This window comes from Carcharhinus amblyrhynchos, chromosome 9, assembly GCF_965287045.1.
Source record: "Carcharhinus amblyrhynchos chromosome 9, sCarAmb.v2.hapA, whole genome shotgun sequence".
Taxonomy (NCBI): Eukaryota; Metazoa; Chordata; class Chondrichthyes; order Carcharhiniformes; family Carcharhinidae; genus Carcharhinus; species Carcharhinus amblyrhynchos.
In genome coordinates this window covers 98062916-98079975 of record NC_137332.1, presented here as the reverse complement: position 1 = coordinate 98079975, position 17060 = coordinate 98062916, and the positions used below count along the sequence as shown (strand labels likewise).

The window sequence follows — 17060 nt, the reverse complement described above, 5'->3', positions numbered from 1 at the left end:
CAGTACCAGATCAAGTACTGCCTCTCCTCTTGTAGGCTTATCCACATACTGTGTCAGGAAACCCTTCTGAACACACCTAACAAACTCCTCCCCATCCAAACCCCTTACCCTAGGGATATTCCAATCGATGTTTGGGAAATTAAAGTCTCCCATCATGACAACTCTGTTATTACTACATCTCTCAGGATCTGTTTCCCTATCTGCACCTCAACGTTCCTGTTATTATTGGGCAGCCTATAGAAAACACCCAGCAAAGTTACTGACCCCTTCCTGTTCTGAACTTCCACCCACAGAGACTCCATAGACCATCCCTCCACGGCGTCCACCTTCTCTACAGCCGTGACACTATCCCTGATCAACAGTGCCACTCTGCCCCCTCTTTTGCCTCCCTCCCTGTCCTTCCTGAAACATCTGAATCCCGGCACCTGAAGTACCCAGTCGTGCCCCTGAGACATCCAAGTCTCTGTAATGGCCACCACATCATATTCCCAAGCAGAAATCCACGCTCTAAGCTCATCCACTTTATTCGCTACACTCCTGGCGTTAAAATAGACACACCTCAGACCTTGGGTCTGGGCGCTCCCCTTCTCCATCACCCGTCTATCCTCCCTCTTACATTGACTACAATCCTTCTCTACTGCGAGCTAACCTCCTCGCTCTCAGTCACCTCATCTCGATTCCCTCCCCCCAACCTTTCTAGTTTAAAGTCCCCCCAGAAGCCTTAGCCAACCTTCCCGCCAAGATATTGATCCCCCGGGATTCAAGTGCCACCCGTCTTTTTTGTACAGGTCACACCTGGCCCTGAAAAGGGGCCAATGATCCAGGAACCTGAATCCCTATCCCTTGCTCCAGTCCCTCAGCCACGCATTCATCCTCCACCTCACTCTATTCCTGTTCTCTCTCCCGCGGCACAGGCAGCCATCCCGAGATTACTACCCTTGCGTTCCTCTTTCTCAGCTGTCTACAAACTCCTGTATTCTCTTTTCGTGATCCCTTCCCTCTTCCTATGTCAGCAGTACCTATATATACACCACGACCTCTGGCTCCTCTCCCTCCCCCTTCAGGATTTCTGGGACGCGACCAGAGACATCCCGGATCCTGGCACCAGGGAGGCAAACCACCATCCGAGACTCCCGTCTGCGTTCGCAAAAATCCGTGGGCTTGTGGTATAGTGAAGTGCTGAGGTGACCGTTCTTGATGGAGATGCATATGTCCAAGAATGCAACTGATTCCGGAGAATAGTCCATGGTGAGTCTGATGGTGGGATGGAACTTGTTGTTGTCAACATATAGTTGTTTCAGTGATTGTTCACCATGAGTCCAAAGGAAGAAAATGTCATCGATGTATCTAGTGTATAGCATCGGTTGAAGGTCCTGTGCAGTGAAGAGGTCTTCTTTGAATCTGTGCATGAAGATGTTGGCATATTGAGGTGTGAATTTGGTCCCCGTGGCTGTTCTGTGTGTCTGGATGAGGAACTGGTTATTGAAGGTGAAAACATTCTGGTCCAGGATGAAGTGATGAGTTGTAAAACTGCACCTGGACACTAGCAGTTGTCAGCATTGAGCACTGAGGCAGTTGCATCAATGCCATCGTCGTGGGAAAAGCTGGTGTAGAGTACCCAGAGTGCTCTACCAACTAAATCTGTTGGAATTTAACCTGGTGTTGTGAGACTTCTTCCTGTGTTTACCCCAGTCCAACGCCAGAATCTCTACATCATGTCTCACAGGAACACCAGCAGATGGAGATAGAGAGGAAAGGGTGACTGAGTAAGGGCAGGGAGAAGGGAATACCAGTAGATGGAGATAGAGAGAGAGAGAGAGAGAGAGAGTGAGTGTGTGTGTGAGAGATAGTGTGTGCATGTGAGAAAGACAGAGGGAAAGATTGTGTGTGTGTGTGTGTGGGAGAGAGAGAGAGAGATAGAGTGTATATGAGAGGGAAAGAGAGAGATGGAGATAGTGTGTGTGTGTGTGTGAGAGTATAGTCAGTGTGTGAATGTAGACATGTAAATAGGTGAGAGATGCAGCGTATATCCAACAGGTGCGGTGGGGGAAGGAGGGGACAAGATTGCTGAAGATGTGCATTTACAAAGTGACAGCTTAATAAAGTCCCCTCAGTCCTGATGATATGTATTGGGATGGTGGGGTGGGGGCGGTGTGGTGGTGGTAGGGGACGATGGGTAAAGGAACCAGTTCTGTTCCTGTGTCCGTAACATTTGGGCAGCACAGCGGTTAGCAATGCTGCCTCACCATGCCCCGGACCCGGGTTCGATTCCCGACTTGGGTCACTGTCTGTGTGGAGTTTGCACACTCTCCTCATGTCTGCGTAGGTTTTCTCCCACAATCCAATCATGTGTAGGTTAGGTGGATTGGCCGTGGTAAATTGTCCTTTAGTATTATTGGGCTTAGCAGGGTAAATTTATGGGGTTATGGGGAACAGAGCCTGGGTGGGATGTGTATGTGCACACTCAGTGCACCAAAGGCCTCTTTCTGCACTGTAGGGATTCTATGAATGTACCATGAGAAGATTTGTAAAAAAACACAGTCTGGCTGAGTTTCTACAACAGTCATACTGTGGCTGTGAATCCCTCACTTCAATACAGACCCAAACACCATCGCAGCAGTGAATACCACCTCGTCAAACTGCAGAAACTTTAATTGTTTCTCTGCCATATAAAATCTTTACAAAAATACTGTACAATGCACACACAAACTGATATAAATATATATAAATTAACACATTATTTGGCTGTCTTGATCAAAGCTGTTCAGGCACTGTGTTCTGTACTTGGCTTACCCTCCAGCGACCAGACACAAGGGGTTAAAGGCGACAGAGCATGCTCTGGTCAGGGTGGACTCGGACTCACACTTTGGGTACGCTGCAATAAAATGGACAAAGTCAGTCAACATTAGTCACCATGATCACCACATGACAGTTCAGGATTAAGGACGTTAGTTATCCATCCAATAATATCACAGGGATAAAGGGGAAGAGATTACGTATTCAGCCAGTGGGAGCACAGGGTTAAAAGGGGAAAGCATCAGGTATTCATCCAATGACACTACAGGATTAAAGGTAAAGGGATTGTGTTTTCAGCCAATGGGAGCACAGGGTTAAAAGGGGAAGGCACTGTGTTCATCCAATGGGAAGTCTCTGATGTTTGGTCTCCTCCCACCACAGTGTTGGGGTTCAGTCAGAAATTTCAGGATTTGGTCCCAACGGCAGTGATGGAAAGACAGGTGCTGGTATGTCCTTCAACCTCCAACTCTTGCAAAGTCTCCACTCCCTCTTTGATTTGTTGCACTGAGTGCACCATATTCAGTACTGGACGAGGAGGAAGTTCCAGTCTCTTCCCTATTTATCCGCTGTTGAAACCCTCACCTGGATCTTTGTTACCTCCAGAGTTGACTATTCCATTTCCATCTTCCATCCATCAGTCTTCTGCCTGTGCTCTCAAACTGATTGCTGTAGGCCATGCTTACTGGCCTGGCCTACACTGCCTCTTGGTCCATCTTAAAATTTTCACCCCAATCTCAAATGGCCTCTATCACAGTAATCTCCAGACCCATCAAGATTGCTGTAGGGAGCAGCAGTAGCAAAGGGGAATTGTCACTGGATTAGTAGTCCAGAGACCAAGGGTAATGCTCTGGGGACCCGGGTTCAAATGGTGAAATTTGAATTCAATAAAAATCTGAATTTAATGACCATGAAACCATTACCAATTGTCATTAAAAACCCACTTGATTCACTAATGTCCTTCAAAGAAGGAAATCTGCCATTCTAGTCTGGCCTACATGAGACCCACAGCAATGTGGTTGCCTATTAAATGGTCTGGCAAGCCACTCAGTCCAACGTATGAGGCTGATGATATTAGGGCTGAGCAATAAATGCTCTCAGTGATGCCCATGTCTCACGTAAGAATTAAAAAAAAACCCTGCAACCTAATCACTCAACTTTTGTCCGTGTGTGTTTGCGCACACGTGTTTTCGTGCATGCACATTTGACCGATATGTGTATGTAGACGTGTGGACATTATGTGATGTACTGAAAATATGATGTGGATGTGCCAGCGTTGGACTGGGGTAAACACAGCAAAAAGTCTGACAACACCAGGTTTTAGTCCAACCGATTTATTTGATAGTAAACGCACAAGCTTTCGAGGTTTCCCTCTTCGTCAGGTGAATGGAGAGTTCTGGCCTCAGACAGAGCATATAAAGCACAGACAGTTTAGAGATTACTGATTAGAATGCGAATCTTTACACCTAACCTGCTGTTCAAGTCCTAAAGTGGCCGACAATGTGAGTGGAAGGAGCACTGATCACAGGTTAAAGAGATGTGTATTGTCTCCAGACAGCACAGTGAGTGAGGTTTTGCAAACCCAGGCAAGTCACGGGGGTTACAGATAGTGTGACATGAACCCAAGATCCCTGTTGAGACCGTCCTCATGTGTGCCCTTCCTGTTGGCGAACACTTCAGTGGTCACGGGCATTCAGCCTCTGACCTTTGGGTAAGCGTTCTCCAAGGCGGCCTTCACGACACACGACAGCGCAGAGTCGCTGAGCAGAGACTGATAGCCAAGTTCCGCGCACGAGGACGGTCTCAACAGGGATCTTGGGTTCACATCACACTATCTGTTACCCCTGTGACTTGCCTGGGTTTGCAAAACCTCACTCACTGTGCTGTCTGGAGACAATACACATCTCTTTAACCTGTGATCAGTGCTCCTTCCACTCACATTGTCAGCCACTTTAGGACTTGAACAGCAGGTTAGGTGTAAAGATTCGCATTCTAATCAGTAATCTGTAAACTGTCTGTGCTTTATATGCTCTGTCCGAGGCCAGAACTCTCCATTCACCTGATGAAGAGGGAAACCTCGAAAGCTTGTGCGTTTACTATCAAATAAATCGGTTGGACTAAAACCTGGTGTTGTCAGACTTTGTACTGAAAATACCCAGCAGGTGGAGCTTAGAGGGAGCGTGTCAGCGAGCGGGAGTGTGTGAACGTGTGCCAGACAGATTGGGAAACAGATGTACAAGCCTAAGCAGGGTTGCATTAACTTATTGACCTGACACTGATCTGGGGTTTATGGTTGGTGCTGTTCGCACTCACTGCCTGTACATCACCACCAACCTCAGGAAACCAGAGTCAAGAAGATGGAACAAATGACTTCTTATTTTAGCAGAAAAAATGCATTTCCCTCAATTCTGGGGTAACTTGTTGAACTTTGCCTAAATTTAAGATGCTCAGTGAAAGACTTCGAACTTAATTTTCTTTTCCTTCTTTGTAAAGCATTGCAATGTTACAACTGGTGATATAAGTCAAATTACCAACAATTACATGCAAAAAACCTTCACCTATCACTTTCTCACTTCCAGACTCAACAATTTCACCTCCGGTCTTCAGTGCTGTTGAGCTCATTTGACTGTCCATTTCCAAACTTGCATGGATCTCATTCGACCATCACATCCGTGTTTGCTGATGTGCTCCAGTTCCTGGTCCAACAATACCTCCACCTTCTATGTTCTCATTCTGAGTGTCAAATCCCTCCTTGGTCTCCCTCCCTACCGCCATCACACTCCCGAGATATCTGCATATTGGCCTCTCGTGAATCCCACGAATAATTGTTCGGCCTGTACCAATCCAACAGGATGACAGACGGGGTTGGGGATTGGGTGGCGGGGTGTGGGGGGTGGGGCAGATGTGCTAACATTTAGGATCCCTACAGAGCAGAAGGAGGCCATTCAGCCTATCGAGTCTGCACTGACCACAATCCCACCCAGGCCCCATTCCTGTAACCTTACACCCTGATACTATAATCAATTTAGCACGGCCAATCCACTTAACCAGCACATCTTTGGACTGTGGGAGGAAACCAGAGCACCCGGAGGAAACCTATGCAGACGTGGGAGAACGTGCAAACTCCACACAGTCATCCAAGGCTGGAACTGAACCCAGATCTCGGGCGGTGTAAGGCAGCAGTACTAAACACCATGCCATCCTAGATATCCCAGCTTCCCTCGAATCCTCGCTAGAAGATGTGGTACCTGTCAGTGTGTGAGCCGCCAGCTCCCGGACTCTGATCCCGAGGTACGAGGCAGATAGCACTCGGTCCCCTGGTGCCAAAGATTCCTGGCCAGAAACACCTCGCTGTTCCAAACTGCTGAAACAGAGAGAGAGAGGATTGGTGACCAACTCAAAAAAGGTTAAAGCAGATTTAAAAAGATACTTTTGTGTATAAGAGTCTGTACTTTTTATCAGATTGATACCTGCAATGCTGAATGAAGCTTGAAGTTATTTATTAGTGTCTCTAGTAGGCTTACATTAACACTGCAGTGAAGTTACTGTGAAAATCCCCTTGTCACCACACTCCGGCGCCTGTTTGGGTGCACTGAGGGGGAGTTTAGCATGACCAATCACCTAACCAGCACGTCTTTCTGATTGTGGGGGGGGAAACTGGAGCAGGAGAAGGTCAGGATTTCGAGGGGATTTGAGGAAAAACATTTTCACCCAGAGGGTGATGGGAATCTGAAACTTGCTGCCGGAAAGGGTGGTGGAGGCAAGAACCCTCACAACATTTAAGAACCATTTGAAATACAGCACCATACATGGCATAGCAGCAAGTGCTGGAAAATGGGATTAGGATAGATGGGTGCTTGATGGATGGCGCAAACACGATGTGCTGTAAAACTCTGTGATGATGTGACTGTCCAACAGGGAATGATTGAGAAGGCTGGGCCATTTATTCTCTGGACTTTAGAAGAATTAGCAGTGATCTCATCGAAATGTTGAAACATTCTTAAGAGGCTCAGCAGAGCAGGTGCAGGTAGGATGTTTCGCCTCAACAGAGCACGAGAGGCAGGCAGAGTGCGCACAAGAAGGGGAACTGGAGGGAAGGTGGGGGGAAACAAGTGACGGGAAGGAGTTACCTGCACTGAGACCTGACCGTGTGGCTGTAACATTACTGCAGCATCAAAGCCCTCACACCTTCTTCACAAGTGCAGACAGTGCGGTCAGCGGGCTGCGGGAGGTGGAGTGAGTCTTGGTGTACCTGAAAAACAGTTCACAATAGAAATATCCAGAGTCAGTCACTTCACACACCGTCCCGTTGTACACACCCATAGCCCTGTTGTACACACCCATAGTCCTGTTGTACACACACACACACACACACACACACACAGTCCCATTATACACACACAGCCCCGTTGCGGGTGTGCACACACAGCCCCACTGCGCGCAGACACTCACACAGAGCCCTGCTACACATGCACACACACACATGCAACCACACTGTACACACACACGTACACACAGCCCTGCTGTACAGACTGTTCCCTTCCTGTTGGCGAACACTTCAGCGGTCACGGGCATTCGGCCTCTGATCTTCGGGTAAGTGTTCTCCAAGGCAGCTTTCACAACACACGACAGCGCAGAGTCGCTGAACAGAGACTGACAGCCAAGTTCCACACACATGAGGACGGCCTCAACCGGGATTTTGGGTTCATGTCACACTATCTGTAACCCCCATGACTTGCCTGAACTTGCAGCATCTCATTTAGTGTTCTGTCTGGAGACAATACACATCTCTTTAACCTATAACTAATGCTATCTCCACTCACATTGTCTGCATCTTTGAGACTTGAATAGCAGGTGGGCTGTAAAGACTCACATTCTAATCAGTATTCTGTAAACCGTGTGTGCCTTATATATGCTCTGTTTGAGATCAGAACTCTCTACTCACCTGACGAAGGGGCAAACCCTGAAAGCTTGTGGGTTTACTATCAAATAAAGTGGTTGGACTTTAACCTGGTGTTGTGAGACTTCTTACTGTGTTTAAGCCAGCATCTCCACATCATGTACACACGCACACAGAGCCCCGCTATATACATACACACACAGCCCTGCTATACACACACACACACACACACACAGCCCTGCTATACACACACACACACTTGCACGATCTTTCGAGACTGCCTTTCACTGAGAATGATTGGTAATTTATGTATTATGTACTTGCTGCAAATCCTTTGCCTTGTAAGCACTAGGTGGTGGCAGCTCCTGAAGGAGGGAGAGTGTTATTTGGTGGGGTTTATTTTTAAAAAGATTAGTGAGTGCTTACAAGTCCAGCAGCGCTCTGGCCACCTCTTCATCTGTCTTCAGCTTCAAGCGTTCCTTCACCAAGTTCCAGCGCTCAATCTGTGCTCCGATGTCCAGCATCCCTGGACACTCACACTCGCAATGCCGCTCCGGACCGGCCGGCTCCTTTCTCCTCCTGGTTACTGCCTCCTCTGTCTCCAGCCCCTCTGTCTCACTCTCAGAGGCCGTGTCGAGCTGGCAATCCTCTTCCAGGCTGAGATCACTGTCAGACAGAGGAAGAATAGTTGTCAGAAAGCGAGAGAGAGAGAGAGAGAGAGAGAAAACATGAAGGGGTTTGGATAGATAGAGGAACAGACCCTTTCTAATGCCAGGAGGGTGGGTAACCAGAGGGCTCTGGGATGAGAGATGCTGGCACCGTGGTAATGTCGCCAAATCGGTAATCCAGAGACACAGGCCAATTCCCTGGGGAACAAATCCCACCACCAGCCATTACCAATCTAAGGTCAATTAATTAATAAATCTGAAATTGAAAACTGGTCTCAGTGATGGTGACCATGACAACTATCACTGATCGTTGTAAAAACCCAACTGGTTCACTAATGTCCTTCAGGGAATGAAATCTGCTGTCCTGGCCCAGTCTGGCCTACACGTGACTGCAGAGCCACAGCAACTGTGGTTGGCGCTTCACTGCACCTCTGCATGAGTCACTCTGTTCAAGGGGCAATTAGGGATGGATGAGAAAAGTGCTGGATCAGCCAATGACACCCACGTCCCACCAGCAGCAGAATTGGACAGAAATAGAAAGCCACCTGAAAAGAGGGACGAGTCGTTATAAGGAGGGAGGGTGACAGGGACTTTCCTTGGACAGCTCAATCGAATGGCCGCATGGTCTTTAGTCCGTTCTGCACGATTCCATTGAGCCAAGTGGAGAACACATGAAAACACACACACGTTTAACAGTGAATAATTCGCAAGCTGACCGACAGTCAGACAGACCGCAATGTCCACGTTCCCCCCTCTCCCGCCATGGTCCAAACTGCAGCGCACCCCCCCCCCCCCCCCCAAACCCCATTGCCAGAACTGCCCCCATCCCAGCCTGGCATGATTGGAGGCTTTTCTCCAGCTCATCGCTTTTCGACTCCTATTTCCCCAGGGTTGTGTGAACACCCCCATCCCGACCATAAGGTGTTTCCACCTCCCATCTCTCAACGTCAAAACCCTTTTGCCAATCAGAAGGGATCCTCCGCTCTGCCGGTTCCCCCTCCCCACTCATTCGCCCCGATCCCCCTCAGGCTGAACCGACAGGCAGGTCTGCTCCCTTACCTGCTCGGATGTGATAGCGTGATGGTGGTCTCGGAGCCCCCTGAGGGCACCGGCGATGGAGGGCTGCACAGGTCCTCTAGCTCTGTAGAGAGAACAACACAACCAATAAAAGACTCCCAAATTAGTTGAGTACCTTATGACAGCAGCATTAACCCCCCAGGCATCATCCACCGAATCCCCCCCCACCCCCAATACTATAATATACAGTCTCTCAAGATGCACTGCAGCAACCCACCAAGGCTCCTTAGGCAGCACCTTCCAAACCAGCAACCATCTAGAAGGACAAGAGCAGCAGATATCTGGGAACACGACCGCATGGAGGTTCCCTTCCAAGACACTCACCATCCAGACTTGGAAATATATTAGCTGTTACTTCACTGTTGCTGAGTCAAAATCCTGGGACTCCCTCCCTAAATACCAGGCAAAGCCAGATAGTGGTGGGATTAATTGTGACAGCTCTCTCAAAGAGCCAGTGCATGCTCGATGGGCCGAGTGGCCTTCATTTGTGCTGTCTACCCAATGCAGCATTAGAATGTGGCTGCCTCATCCTTGCTCTCTGAAAGGACTCAGGTCGAGGGCAATTAGGGATTGCTGGCCTTGCCACCGACGCCCACATCTGATAGGAGGAGGTTTTTAAATAAAAACCATCGTCCATCCTATGACAAGTGCACAGCAATCCTGAGTCCCATTAGACTCCTAGGAATTCCTACCTATTTTGACCGCAGGACAGGTCGAGCCACCTCCATCACTGACGTGGACCTGGATGATTTCCCCATCAGGAGATGGTCGCCTCTCAGGGTCTTCGGGAGGTCTGGGGAACACAATCACAAAGTCCAATGACTATTGGAACAGTTCCCACTACAGCCCTTCTCGCATCCCACTGCACTCACCCAGGCAAGCGGAGAGCACTCCTTCACACTCTCGTGTGACTGTCTGTGTGGAGGGAGGATTAGCAGGGTAAATATGTGGGATTACTGGGATAGAGGCTGGGTGGGATTGTTGTCATAATCATAGAATCCTATAGTGCAGGAGGCGGCCATTTGGCCTATCAAGTCTGCACCAACCACAATCCCATGCAGGCCCAATCCCCATAACCCATGCATTTATCCGAGCTAGTCCCCCTGACGCTAATGGTCAATTTAGCATGGCCAATCCACCTAACGCACACACCTTTGGAATGTGGGAAGAAACCAGAGCACCCGGAGGAAACCCACAGACATGAGGAGAACATGCAAACTCCACACAGACATTGACCCAAGCTGAGAATCGAACCCGGGTCTGTGACAACGTGAAGCAGCAGTGCTACCACTGTGGCACCCATAAGTTGTTGGTGCCGACTCAATGGACCGAATGCCCTCCTTTGCACTGTAGGATTCTATGATATATATGAGTTTGCACGTTCTGCGTCTGCATGGGTTTCCTCCGGATGCTCCGGTTTCCTCCCACAGCCTGAAGATGTGTGGGTTAGGTAGATTGGCCATGGTAAATTGCCCCTTAGTGTCCAAAGGATGTGTAGATTAGGGGGGAAAATCGGCCCTGGTAAACGTGCACGGTTATGGGGATAGGGCAGGGCAGAAGGCCTGAGTAGAATGGTTTCCTCTGCATTCTACGATGGACAGGCTTTTGGAAATAAGGAGGTCATTTACCACAGGATTCCCAGCCTCTGAGTTGCTCCGGTTTTCCATAGTATTCACATGGCTGGTCAAGTTCAGTTTCGATGTGGGTATGCCGGCGTTGGACTGGCGTAAACACAGTAAAAAGTCTGACAACACCAGGTTTTAGTCCAACCAATTTATTTTTGAGTCTATTATCAAATAAATTGGTTGAACTAAAACCTAGTGTTGTCAGACTTTTTACCAAGTTCAGTTTCCCCAGGATGTTGATATACTGTGGACTACCAGAGCAGTTCAGAGGCCGGACATCCTGCAGTGAGTCATTCACCTCCTGACTCCCCAAAGCCTGTCCATCAGAGCATCATAACAGCCCTACAGTGCAGAAGATGCCACTTGGCCATCGAGTCTGCACCAAGTCCCTGGCACAGTCTCTTACCCGGGCCCCCCTGCCTGCCGTATCCCCATACATTTACCACGTGCTCCCTCTTTCATTAAAGGAAGGGAATCGGTCAAAAAAGAGCGTTAGTATTACTCACATGTCTGCTGGGACAGTCGGACTCATCTCTGTGTTTCTCGGTTGAGGATCTTCGCTTTTGGAATCAACCCTGTGGCCCTCGCTGGCCGACTCCCAGTCCTCCGGTTCCACCTTGGCTGCAGGACTTGGGAGTGGCAGACGCTCAGACCTCCTGCTCACCATCCCTGGAGATTTGGAAGCGCTCTCTGAAAAAGAGTCTACGCCGCTGAACAGGGAGACGTCTGTGTCCTCCTCCAAGCTGCCAATGCTGAGAGAGGTCAGAAAGTAGAGACTAGGGAATGTTTACAACATTATAGAGTCATAGAGGTTTACAGCATGAAAACAGGCCCTTCGGTCCAACTTGTCCACGCTGCCCTTTTTTTCAAAATCACTAAGCTAGTTCCAATCGTCTACTTTTGGTCCCTATCCCTCAATAGCCATCGTACCCATGTAACTGTCTAAATGCTTTTTAAAAGGCAAAATTGTACCTGCCTCTCCTACTACCTCTAGCAGCTCGTTCCAGACACTCACCACGCTGTGTGTGACAGAATTGCCTCTCTGGACACTTTTCTATCTCTCCCCTCACCTTAAACCTATGCCCTCTTGTTTTAGACACACCCACCTTTGGGAAAAGATGTTGACTACCTAACTGATCTGTGCTGCTCATTATTTTATAGACCTCTGGAAGATCACCCCTCAGCCTCCTAGCCTCCAGGGAAAAAAATCCCAGTCTGTCCAGCCTCTCCTCATTATTCAAAGGACTAGTACCAGGAAAGAGCAAGTTGTTTTATGAGGAAAGCTCAGAGAGCTTGTTTCTACAACAGTTTAAAAGAGTGACAGGCAACTTGATCTAATCCTTTAAGATCCTGAGGGTGTGACAGGATGGAAGTGAGAGGATATTTCCTCTTGTGGGGGAATCTAGAACTAGGGGTCACTGTTTAAAATTTGTGGGTGGCACAGTGGTTAGCACTGCTGCTTCACTGCACTGGGGACTTGGGTCACCTTTTGTGTGGAGTTTGCACATTATTCCCATGCCTGCGTGTGTTTACTCCGGGTGCTCCAATTTCCTCCCACAGTCCAAAGACGTGCAGGTTAGGCAAATTGCTCCTTAGTGTCCCAAGATGTGTAGATTAGGGGAATTACCAGGGGAAATATAGGGATTACGGTGTGCGCCTGGGTAGAATGCTCTGTCAGTGCAGACTCGATGGGCCAAATGGCCTCCTTCTGCACTGTAGGGATTCCATGAAGGGGTCACCCATTTAAGACGAGATGAGAAGAATTATTTTCCTGCAGAAGGTCATGAGTGTCTTCATCCAAAGACAGCGGAAGCAGAATCTTGAATATTAAGGCAGAGCGCGATAGATTCTGAATGAACAAGGGAGGTGAAAGGTTATCGGGGGTCGGCAGGAATGCGGGGTTGAGGTTACAAACCATCATGATCTTATTCAATGGTTTAGCAGGTTCGAAGGGCCAAGTGGTTGAACCACTGCTCCTAATCCTAGCTTCGTAAAGGAGGGGAAATCGAAAAGGTGGCGATGAAGAATTGGGAACCAAAAATTGAGGAGATATTGCAGGAATAACACACAGAAATCATGGTATAATACATCTGTCTATGTAAAAAAAATTACGTGGGAGTTCTAGGACACACCATTGTGGAGAGTGGTGGGGGTGGGGGAGAAACATCATAGCACTGACATCTGACATTTCAGGGGAAAGTACCTGCTGGGATGCGATAAAGTCACAGTTGACTCCGATCCTTCTGACAGTGTTGGCACGCTGTCCAAGTCATCTTGGTCTGGGGGAGAAATAAAATCAGCAAAAGAATAAAATATTAAATTCTGGGGACGTAGGGCAGCACGGTACCACAGTGATTAGCACTTCTTCACAGCTCCAGGTACCTGGGTTCAATTCCCGGCTTGGGTCACTGTCTGTGTGGAGTTTGCACATTCTCCTCGTGACTGCAGAGGTTTCCTCCGGGTGATCCGGTTTTCCTCACACAGTCCAAAGATGTGCAAGTTAGGTTGATTTGGCCATGCTAAAATTGCCCCTTAGTGTCCTGAGATGCGTAGATTAGAGGGATTAGTGGGTAAAATATGTAGGGATATGGGGGATGGGGCCTGGGTGGGATTGTGGTTGGTGCAGACTCGATGGGCCAAATGGCCTCTTTCTGCACTGTAGGGTTTCTGTGATTCTATGGTTTCTATGATTTCGACGTCTGGAAAAGATGAGATAATCTTTCCCACAGCATTGTTCACAACCTCAGGAGGTCCTCAGAGCACCTTAAACACAATGGAATACTTTAGAACTCACTTCTGAAAGAGGTAGTTCCACTATCTGCCTGCAGGACACGGGTTGCATTTCCGTGCCAGACTCTTGCTGGTGCCCAGAGATGGTCACTGCGCCCAGTGGGTCAGCCAGGAGCCAATCCACTACGCACATCTCTGGGGGTTGAAAAAGCAACAGCTTTCTGCATTTTGGTATGCGGGAGGTGAGGGTGCCTTCTGCAATTCACACGGGTAGACAGAACTCACGTATTCAAGTGTCGGGAGTGCTGCAGGCCTCGAGAAATCTGGCAAAGTCTTGGGAATTTCCAAAAAAGGGCCTAACGGACCACGTTAAACATCAGGATGGAACTTGAAATAGACACAGTGCAGGCGCGGTGATGGCCGGACGGGTGTCGATAGCACACGCGTGGGAACACCGTCCCCTGCAAGTTTCCCTCCGAGCCACTCAAAATCGTGACTTGGAAGATATCGGCCGTAACTTCACTGTTGTTGGGTCAAAATTCCTGAAATTCACTCCCGAACAGCAGTGTGTGTGTACCTACACCACAGGGATTGCACTGACTCAAGAAGGCAGCTCACTACCACCTTCTCAAGGGGCAATTAGGGATGGGCAACAAACGCTGGGCCCAGCCAGCAACACCCACATTCTGTGAACAAATCAATAACGATAAAACCAGCTCCTTGAGTAAGAGACAGAACAAACACCAGGAGGGATCCAGGGATCTTGGACCTTGCGGCTTTCCCATATCGTTTCCAAAAAGCAATGGGGGTATTGAACGACCGATTTCTCTTTCCACGCGTCACAAACTCTGGTATTTGTAGTTTTATACGGACATGGGAACTTTGCATTATTTGTCAGCTATCCAATAAACATGACTTCTCATGAGGCAACAATTTTTTGTAGACATTACGGTCTTCCAGGTGACCCATCTCTTCCGGGATCACCCATCTCTCGACTACTTCCAGATTCGCAAAGCAAAGTGAACGGTTATGGAGATGGAAAAGTGAGCATCAGAGAAACATTGGAAAAAATTGGGATTCCACCCCAAAGTCAAGAAAGTCTTGACCCATATATTCAATTAAGGGTTATGGGGGAGCAGGCAGGAAAGTGGAACTGATCCACTTCAGATCAGCCATGATCTTATTGAATGGCGGGGCAGGCTCGAAGGGCCAAATGGCCTACTTCTGCTCCTATTTCTTGTGTTCTTATTAAGTCTCATCCCCAGCTTCATAAAAATTCCATGGCTTTTTAATGACTTTGGGCCCTGTTTATTTGGAAATTCCCTATGACTTTGCCAGATTTCTCAAGAGCTGCAGCACTCCTGGAGCTGACTTTTCCCTATTTCTCCTTGGTTTCATCCAGCTCATCGGAATAATATACGGAATTCATTCTTCCATACAGAATAAAGGCTTTTGGATGAAATTGTCACTCCTGCCCGTCCCCTTTCTGTCTCCATTCCGCCGGATCCAGAATACATCAAAGAACCATAAGAGAATAAGTACCGTTATCCTCCTTGACTGAACCGTGAGTGACGTCTGCTCCTTCATCAAGGCCAGCCTCCTGGATGGTACATCTCGATTCTGGTTGATTCATTCGCTTCTCTATAAACCTTGAAAATCCAAGCAATTCCGATTAAGTCTCAACTTGCAAAGGAAGTCAAGGAATGGGGGCATTGCAACAGATCTTGTGAAATTGCGGTTAAATTAAGGGAGTGCGAAGGCGTGGAGGGGAAGAGGGGAGAAGAGGGAAGAGAAGAAATACAAGGTGTCAGACTGAGCCTTTCCAAGCCCGGAACATGTCTTTGAGGTTGCTTAGGTGAATATTCAGACCATGTTAGAAGAGGAAGGGTTCCTCCTCTGTATTGTGACCCGAAATCGAGTCACAGGATGGTACGGTGGCTTAGTGTTTAGCACTGCTGCCTCACACCGCTAGGGACCCAGGTTCAATTCCAGCCACAGATCACTGTCTGTGCAAACACCACACATTCTCCCTGTGTCTGCTTGGGTTTCCTCCAGGTGCTCTGGTTTCCTCCCACAATCCAAAGATATGCAGGTTAACTGGATTGGCAATGCGAAGCGTCCAAAGATGTTTAGATTAGGTGGATTAGCGGGGTAAACGTGTGAGGTTACAGGGATGGGTCTGGGTAAAGATGTGATGGGCCGAATGGCCTCCTTCTGCACTGGAGGGACTCTATGACTGCCAATGCGCTGGTGGTGGAGGGAGTGAATGCTGAAGGTGGTGTCTGGGGTGTGCAGATCAACTGGCTGATGAGGATGTTGAGTGGCTTGGAGGGGAACCTCCAGGCGGTGGTGTTCCCAGATATCTGTTGCTCTTGTCCTGGACGGTAGAGGTTGTGGGTTTGGAAGGTGCTGCCTCAGCAGCCTTGGTGAGTTCCTTGTGCATCAGTGGTGGAGGGAATGGGTGATGGAGACAGTGGATGTTGAAGGTAGTGGATGGGGTGCCAATTAAGCTGGCTGCTTTGCCCTGTGGCGCCCACGTGACTTTGTGACACCTCATACAGGGTGTCACAAAGTCACGTGGGCGCCAGAGTTGAAGGGACAGTTCCGGATTGTGTTCCGAGCTTGCATGGCAAGGCTCCGGTGAGGGGAGGAGGTCCGGTGAGCAGAGGGGGCTGACGGGTACAGACTTACACATCCAGCAGAATCTTGGCCATCTCCTCATCACTCGGCATGCCAAGGTCGGCCTTCACCGAGCTCCACCGAGCCGCCTGCTCGCCGATGAAGACCCTGCTCCCAAGTCGCGGACTGTCCCGTCTGGGTCTCCCCGGCGTGGCCTCCTCCAGAGGGAGGGGGATGCTCCCCAGTGGCACCCTCCTGCCTGCCTGCGGGATGGGCTCGCTCTCCTGCACCCTCTTTGGAAGATCGGGGGAGCTGCTGCTTTCGGGCCTGGCCAACCTGAGAGAGCGAACGACATGTTATCCATGAACAAGCTCACCTCGTTCGCCCATTGACCCGCTCCCTTGGCGCTTCAGCCTCTCCTGTTCAGCACTGCAGGAAGCTAGGGGAGACAGTTAATAACAATGGTACTTTAATCAGGTACTTTAATCATCTGCAGGCTGAAGGCTGAATTTCTGTGCGACTTAGTCGACATATAAAATTATCAGTGTAAGTAATCAAGCAACGAACATAATTCAGCAAACTCATCATGCAAAGTGGAAACGGTGCATAGATATTAAAGGAAGGGTAATTAAAATTACAAATACACCA

At 48.8% G+C, this 17060-nt stretch overlaps 1 protein-coding gene across 2 annotated transcripts in view; it reads right to left on the bottom strand.

The window, feature by feature from the left end:
• Positions 1–2668: 2668 nt before the first annotated feature.
• The window catches only part of LOC145348131 (uncharacterized), a 25788-nt gene continuing 11396 nt past the window's right edge, over positions 2669–17060 (bottom strand). Inside the window, exons 4-13 of one of the 2 annotated variants that reach the window (XM_080196281.1) lie at positions 16485–16748; positions 15336–15442; positions 13267–13342; positions 11570–11815; positions 10131–10231; positions 9421–9502; positions 8120–8359; positions 6924–7045; positions 6042–6157; positions 2669–2875 (exon numbers count right to left, since the gene is read on the bottom strand). In XM_080196281.1, the coding sequence (XP_080052407.1) occupies positions 6976–7045; positions 8120–8359; positions 9421–9502; positions 10131–10231; positions 11570–11815; positions 13267–13342; positions 15336–15442; positions 16485–16748 (1186 nt within the window). In that variant the 3' untranslated portion in view covers positions 2669–2875; positions 6042–6157; positions 6924–6975. The remainder of the gene's footprint in view (positions 2876–6041; positions 6158–6923; positions 7046–8119; positions 8360–9420; positions 9503–10130; positions 10232–11569; positions 11816–13266; positions 13343–15335; positions 15443–16484; positions 16749–17060) is intronic. The other variant, XM_080196282.1, reaches the window with a different exon arrangement.